The 8,729-nt window shown below is 32.6% G+C and overlaps 1 protein-coding gene across 1 annotated transcript; it reads right to left on the minus strand.

The window, feature by feature from the left end:
* Positions 1-1,381: 1,381 nt before the first annotated feature.
* LOC115974702 (probable inorganic phosphate transporter 1-8) lies at positions 1,382-6,913 on the minus strand. The gene is made up of 2 exons (XM_031095181.1): positions 4,839-6,913; positions 1,382-2,512 (listed from the first exon to the last, which is right to left on the minus strand). The coding sequence occupies exons 1-2, from the start codon at positions 5,534-5,536 to the stop codon at positions 1,672-1,674; spliced, it is 1,539 nt and encodes a 512-aa protein (XP_030951041.1). The 5' UTR covers positions 5,537-6,913; the 3' UTR covers positions 1,382-1,671.
* Positions 6,914-8,729: the final 1,816 nt, after the last annotated feature.

The raw sequence follows: 8,729 nt of genomic DNA on the forward strand, positions 1-8,729 counted from the left end.
AATAAAAAATTTATCTATTGATCCTTTTTGAGACTCAATTATTTTTATTATTTTTTATTTTTTTTAAGTTTTTCACATCCAAATGCATATTTTCTAGTAGACATTTCTAATCAAACAATATATTTATAAAGACTAAATTAGAAAATAACTTTCAAGTGTAGAGCAAATGAGAAATAGAACTTGATTTATATAAAAAGTATTATTATAATTTCACCGAATAATAACAAGTTTTTAGCAATCTCGACCTGCATAAATAAAGAATTATTCATTATATTACCAATATCTAATATATATATATATATATAAATTTAAAAAAATTAAGCCTAATCATAACAAAAAGTACAAGCCCAGCCAAGAAGATGGCCACACAAGTCTTATTAATAAGACCCACCCACAAAAAACACAAAACAAATCCTATTGCACCTATAACCCAAAAAAAATAAAAAATAAAAAATTATCTTGCAGGCCCAAACAGCCAGCCATAACTCAAGTAAAAACAGGCCCACTCTTAACAAACAAAAAGTAAAGAAAGCCAAGCCTTATACCTCAAAAGTCAAAACTCATCTGCAGCTAAAAAAAAAAAAAAAAAAAAAAAAAACGTAGTCCTCACTCCTCAGTACTCAGTTCGGAGTTTTCAGATCAAATGTGATCGGATAATTTAGATCAGAGGAAGCTTGGGCCAGCAATAGTGGAGAGAAAGAATGAGAGAGGCAGAGAGCAAGAGCTAAGAGAAAGAAGCAGAGCAAGAATTAGAAAAAGAAAAGTTAAAAATTTTAGGGATTTGAGATTTTTTTATTTGTTTTGATTTGTGATTGTTTTGTGGTTAATTCCTTAAACCAGATTTGTAGTTTATCTTGTTGAATTTTTGTTTGTCTAGAGGATAATTATATTATTTTTGGGACAACTGATTTTGTTTAGACCAAAGAACTTTTTTGTGCTACTAATGTTTAACCAGATATACCAGAATTTTTGTTTTTGGTCAAAAGGATGTGCTGGATTTTTTTAGATTCATCTAAAACTAAATTTTTTTTCCCTACTACCCCTTCTTTTCTAAAATTTTGGGGTCCCCTTCCACCTGGGGGCCTTAGGCAATTGCCTAATTGGTCTAGTGGGAGAGCCGGCCCTAACGGTTATGTATGTGAGTGCATAGGCGTGCGTGTATTTTGACAGGAGTTTTAATTATAGGATATGACCTTCTTCTACTACTTTTTTTTTGGGGACAAATTCTTCTACTACTTTTTGTTTGGTGTAAAACAACTTAATAAATTGTATAATTTAAAATTTACAACCATTTGGAACAAAAATCTTGATGACTTGCTTGAATATTTAGGATATATTGTTACAAACTACAAAACAGATGTAAAATTTATTGGACTATATCAATAACAATGTACAAAGATGTTACTTTGACAAGGAATATGACGTACAAATTACTATGTGCAAAGTGCAAACAAATAACTAGTTTTCTACATACAGGAAGTTCAATTTTAAAAGAATATTTCAATTCAATCAAGTTTTGTTGTACCTCAATCGCACAATTCACTCTAGCATGAAGGGAGATCATGAGGATTAAACATGGTTTGGACTTTTGACATAAAACAGATAAAACCTTGATCTTTATGAAAATAACATTAACTGTATACTTATTCTCGATAAGCACAGCTAATTAGGTTAATCATCATTCTCATTCTCCTCTAACGATCTTCCCATAGTTTCACGAGTGAAAAAGAATGTAACCGCCATCCCTAGCAAACAAACTCCAGCAAGTATTATCAATGAGGCAGTCATTCCAAGTGCTTCAGGATAACCCTCTGCTTCTTTAGTCTCTTTTTTCCCATTTGAAGCCCATAAAAATCCTACAGAACCAATAATTGCCCCTACCTTCCCAATAGCCCCAGAAATGCCATGACATGTTGATCTATATCTTGCTGGGAAAAGCTCCGCTGGAACTATAAAAGTAGTAGTGTTCGGTCCAAAATTTGAGAAGAAGAAGCCGAGGCCATAGAGGACTAAAAAACCTTTATTGGGTTTAGAGTTATTTATTTCTTTGTCCCAATATTCGTAATAGGGTATCCCCAGTGCTAAGAAAACCATTGCCATAAAGAAAAAACCCATCATTTGAATTTTGACCCTTCCAATCCTATCAATGAAATAAACAGTGAACCAATAGCCTGGAATTGCAGAACAAACTGCGATAATTGCTTGGAGTTTTGCAACCTCAAAAGCATGTCGATAGGCATTCATCTCTTCATTCTTTGGGAGATGCTGATTATATATATGAGACTGGAAGAGGGTGCTACTGTAAAAAACAATATCAAGAAGAAACCATGTAAAGGAGCAAGAGAATAAATCACGACCATGGCGACGGAAAAATTGCTTGGAGTGGAGGGGATATGATGGTGGAATAGGTAACAATAGCTCATCTTCCACAATCTGACTCATTGGAAGTTCTAACACCTTCTCCATGTCCATAGCCGCTTGGACGAAATTTTGTTCCACCAAAGCTGTGTATCTAGATGAAAAACAAAACATAACTAAAAGAGATAAACTATCATCCATAGATTAAGATCAGAGCTTAATAAGTCAATTTGAAATTGTCACAGGCTTCCCAAACCCCATTTCAATTAATCTTTTTCCATTTTGAAAACTCTAGGACTATTGTTTTATTTTTAAAAAATGTCATATGGTTGTAACATACAACGGTTTTAACGAGCAATTCAGCTTTGTCACTTGAACCAGAATTAAAATTTATAAACCACAATGCTTTGCACAATATCTGTAAAACGGAAAATTTATCGTCAAAACTACTAGCGATGAACTATGTGACTTTTCCTGCTTAAAAGTGGAATATATCATAATAGGAGATTAGGTGTGGACATTATTGAGCCTATTTTATTTTATTATTTCATCTATATATATTCTCAATTGAATTCAATATGTATATTAACAAATGAAGAATATGATTTAATGGACACATAAAGAAGAATTGGTCGTTTGAAACCTATTCCCATCCAATAATTGTGACTTTTTCTAAGAATAAAGATGCATTAAATTTGATTTTGTATAAAACGAGTATAAAATATAAATTTAGTTTTGCTATCTTCTCTTACCCAGCTAGGCTCCTACCCAATGGACACGCCTGTCCAAATATTTTAGTGGCTGTTAAGTAAGACACAATATTCTTCTTGTAGAAGCCTAACTAAGACACAATATTCTTGTTGTAAAAGTCTAAGGCACAATATTCTTCGTGTAAATGTCTAACTAAGACGCAATATTCTTCGCCTAAAACTTAATATAGGCCGTACAAAGTCAATTAACTTCAAGCAACATGGTCAACAACTTTGTAACTTATTAATACTTTTTAGTGTGTTCAAATTTCCTATCTTTCAAATACCAGATAAAATAAAATTAAAAAACTGGCCGTTTGGGATCTCCTCTCTTTATGGGCATATTATGGTTAATATGCGCTTAGAAATTTATTTATTTGTTAAAAATTGAAAAAAAATATAATTGTGTTTAGAATAAAAGTGATTTTAAAAAAACTATATATAAATAAATGTGTTAAAGAAACTAATAGAAAAGAAAAAAATACAGAATTTTTCTATTTTATTGTGTAAACTGAATGAAGGTTTTATACTTGCTTAAGTTACTTCGTGACTATTCTCCAAAAAAGAAAATTAATGGTTAGTACTAAAAAATTTATAAGGCTGAACTAAAGATCTCTATTTTAGGAATTTTCATGGACTTCTCCCACTCAATTAATTAAGACATTCTTCTACTCTTTCTTCATAGGATAAGACATGTACAAGTTATGATAAAATGTGTAGTTATAAAAGAAATAAAATGTAAATAATTTTAATTTTTGCAAACTTACACCTTATGTGTTAAATGCGGACATCTTTTAAAACTTTAGATGATCAGTATAAAAGTGGGTATATGGTATGTATAAACCAGGGATGGAACCATTCTTTAGCTCCTTTGAAAATAGCAAACTCTAAAAAAATAAGCCCAATAATGAAATCACATTTAGCCCAATCTAATAATTTTACCGAAAAACAAAAACCAGCCCTAAAAATTTTTTGAAACAAAACTAATCTATGAATTTAAATTTTCAGTGCTTCCATCAAATTCCCAAAGAAAAAACAAATAACTAAGAGAGAGTGAGGGACGCTAAACTGAAAAGAGAGGCAGAGAAATAGTGTCACTGCAGCAGCACAACACGTACATAATTGATGTTTTGAAGGACACTAGAGAGAGAGAAAATTTACCGTGGACGAAATAGAGAAAAAGAAAGAAGATGAAACGAAGAATGAAAAACAAGCTGATGAAAGAAAGGGAGTAAAAATGATTAATCGTATGGATGTGAAAAAGGTGGGGGAAAAAACAAAGAAGAGTCTAAAAGATAAGGAATGGTTGGAGGAGGATAATAGCTAGAGTTGAAAACAAAAAAAACGTGGCTTGTAGATGGGTGGGAAAACTAAAACCATGGGATTAGTGGGATTGTGGTAGCTAGAGATATAAATGATAATATAATTCTAGTATAATATATTTTTATATTACTATATATTAGGCTAATAGATTGGGATTATACCATGTGTGTATATATATATATATATAAAAAGTAGCAGTAACTTTAAATCGGTATTTAAATATTTTGTTTTCTTGGCTTAATTGAAACGGTTTTAAATATGGTATTGACTCCTTTCATTTGTTATTACTACTTGAATTTTCATTTTATACAGCCCCTAATTTGGAATCTGGATCCATCCCGGTATAAAATGTTCATCAAAGAAAGTAAAACAATAATTTTTCAAATATAAAAATTTTCAAATATTTACCTAGCAGTTTCGGGCATCATCATTCGCCAATAAAATGTTAACCCAGCGGGAATTGCACCAATCATTAGTATCAACCTCCATGCGAGATCTGCTTCCTTGGGCGTTGGATAATTTGCCGACAAATTCGATGCACGGTCAAATATAGCACACACCACCATGGTGACCGTCGAAGCAGCCAAGATCCCAAAGCCTTGCATTGAAAACACAGCAGCTATAAAAGCACCACGCGTCCTCTTGTTAGCAAACTCCGACATAATCGTAGCCGACAAGGGATAGTCGCCACCGATCCCTAAGCCTAGAATGAACCTGAACAACCCCAGACTCACCAGAACACAGGTCCTTGTGGTGCCTATAGAGAACCCACATGCAATGGAACTCAGCACCATGATCATCAAAGCGAGCCCGTACACGCGGCGCCTACCTATTTTATCACCCAGCCTTCCAAATACTAGTTGACCAATCGCAGTACCCAAAAGAGCGATAGCCACTATGGTGGACACTACGATTGGTGGGATCACATACTTTTTGGAGTCAGGCTCCTTCTCGTAGTAGACGCGTCCGGTGAGTATCATAATCGGAGCAATACAGAAGAGATCGTAGGCATCAGTGAAGAGGCCCATACCAGCTATGATGATGGCCTTGAAATGGTATAACTGAGTTTTTGCAGTGTCGAGGGCTGAAAGAACTTTTAACGCCATTGTGATTTCTTAGCAAGATTTGAAAAGCTAACCTTCTATCGAATTTTAATAAGAAGAGCCAGAAAGTGGGCATTCAAAATTCTTTGGCCTCTTACTAACCACTTACTAGGAAGTTTCCTTTGAAGTTGATGGGAAATGTTATTGACGGGGAAGTATTGAACATCCGTTTCCACGATTTTCATCAAGATAAAATATACTTTCATTCACACTATTTCAAACATAAATTTACAATTGATGCAAAAATATTCACATTTAAAAGATGAATAGTTTTTATTACACACATATTAATGTATATTACTTTACATACATGTGAAAAATCAATGAAGTCTTTATGATTTGATCGAATTTTATAAAATATGGAGCAGCCAATAGAAAAATTGTTGTCTCATGCATGGATAGGTAACCAGAAAGTCATCAGAAACAAATGTATATCACAGGTTGGAAACTGTCAGTATCTCGTATCTTTTTATAGTCAAGTCTATGTCCTCGGATGTATTTGCAAGTAAAACTTTCTCACACAAGTATAGTACCAAACTTATTACACTTACCTCCGACCTTCTCTAACAAAACGCACAATCTATTTTATGTTAGTGGGCCTGGACTATTGGGATCATGATTCACATATGGTATTCCAAAACATTTTTGCAACAGCATATTTAAAATTTAAAAAATAAATAAATAAATAAATAAAAAATCTCATTGCTAACCTGATGCAGAAGCAGGAAACAGAGAGATGAAAAACAGAAGGTGAGAAAACATAACCAAAATATATATATATTTATATTGGAAATACAGGTATAAAATTAAATTTGCAAATGAATGGTTAATCAAAGAAACACCTTTGAAAACCGTGTTAAAATGTAGGGTAAGCAGTACTCACCGAAAAATAAGTGAAGAACTTAAATGGGAAACAGGACAATAGGTTTCTCATTTCAATTGAATTCCAGAAATATAACCATTGCAAGTTTCTAGCAGCTTCCATCATAAAATCTAACCTTGTACCCAAGCACTACACCTTAACAGACTTAATTTGCACCAATGACCAACCCTTGAACATCTCGAATGCACCTGCCTTTCCTGAACAGCTTCACTCATGGTTGAAATAGAAACAGAGGAACATTGGGCTTGAAAGTCTTGTTTTAGTTTTGTATCATCTTGAACCATCTGTGTAATTAGATTTTCCACAATATACTAATGAATTTCTCCATGTGTGTGTGATATTGAGAAAACTTGAATCTGAATAGAACTCAAGCTTCTTTTGGTTTACTAACTCAATGGTCAACAAACAAAGCCATTTATTCATAACAGAAGGATTTAAGGCAACCTCTAAATACAACTTTGGGAACATAACATTCAGGAATTGTATCAAAAAGTTTGTGCGGATGAAAATGGTTAGAATGGCTTGAATTGTCGGTGGCTTGACATCACAAGCCAACAGTAGATGTTGTTGTCCTGTACTGTCAAAAAGTAAGGAACAGCCACCTGTCATACAAGTCAAAATTGGATTTCTCATTGTAGCCGAAATGGATGACTCCATTGGCAATATATGCTTGCCATTATTTTTGACCAAGCAAGTTTCATGTGCTGAGAGTCCTAAAACTATTTCCAATTCGTCTGAACCTCTAGTTTTAAATAGATGTAGGGAAGAGTGGTAGTGGGCAAGTGAGAATAAGAGCTTTTTCTGTGTGCGCAGACACTAGGGAAACGAAGCTAGAATGTCTTGTAAGCTGTAACCCTTGAGGATCTATTTGGACTTTGGATATGTGAGAGTACCTTCAAGTTATTGGTATAATATTCAAATTATAGTGAAATTTTATTTTTGTCTCCGTGGACATAGATATATTACTGAATTATTTAAAAATTTTATGTTATATTTTCTTTTTTTCTTTTCTTTAACCTTACGTAAGCAAATTATTTCACAAATTTTTACAACGTAAATAAAAAGAGAAAAGAAACCATAAGCCTAATTGCACATCTAGTGCTCCACGTGTCACTATTTCTGAGTTCTAACACCACATACGAATTTAGCATGAGCAAAACTAAAAAATATTCATTATCTACCATTATTTTGTGAACAGAAAATCATAAAGTAAGAGACATGTTATATTATAATATTTTTACAAAAATTTCATAATAAATCCAAGGAAGCAAATTATTACCGGTTGTTACTAGTGGATAAAAAAGTAATTTCAATGGTCAACTAAGATTGGAATCAGTAACAACTTATTATCACATGAGATTTGTTATTAAATTATTGTGAAAATGTTGTGGACATAACATTATCAATTCTTGAATCATGATTGTCAAAATCGCGATCCGATCATAAAATCGCATGATTTTACGATCTCACCTCACAAAAAAATTTAAAATCGTAGCAGGATCGCAAAAATGGTAGGATCGTATATAGGATCGTGTAGGATCGCATAGGATTGTAGGATCGTATGGGAACCTACTGATCCTACCATTTGACTTGATTTTTTTTTTTTTTAAGTAGGATTCATTTGGGTAAGATAATCCACCTAAACCCACAAGCCCAACGGGTTATTAGAAGCCCAATAATGAATTGAAGTCCCAAATTTACCCCTATGTCAACATAAAATCTCAAAAAAAACCTATAGTATTTAAGTTTAACATTTTCAAAAACAAAACCTAAAATATTTAGATAATGAAATGGGATATGACAATGACAGTGATTAGATTAGAAGAACCTTAGATTGGGAATTCTCTTTTAGATTTCATATTTGTAATTAGGTAGTTTACCTTAGATTGAGAATTCTCTTTTGGATTACATATTGTAAATTTGTAGTTAGCTAGTTTTTATATATATGCTAACTAACCTAACTTATTTTGGATTTGGAACTTAGAATTTGGAAAACATTTTCCATATGTGTAGATAATATTTTGGTACTTAGTTGCTAATTAAACATGTACTGAACTTTTTAGATACATTATGTCAAAAGTTAAATATATTTTGTTTCGTTAGAATGACATAAGAACGATGTAGTGCATGCAAATTACATTTTATGATGCAATTTTTTTTTTTTAATGGATGGATTCATATTTTAAGTGATTATATAACATAAAAAGTCACTATCAATAGGTTTTTTGCTTAAAATTTGGAAATAGGTAGGATCTTACGATCCAAGATCCGATTCTACGATCCACAATCCTACCTACCTCCCATGATCCTACG

This window comes from Quercus lobata, chromosome 2, assembly GCF_001633185.2.
Source record: "Quercus lobata isolate SW786 chromosome 2, ValleyOak3.0 Primary Assembly, whole genome shotgun sequence".
Lineage (NCBI taxonomy): Eukaryota > Viridiplantae > Streptophyta > Magnoliopsida > Fagales > Fagaceae > Quercus > Quercus lobata.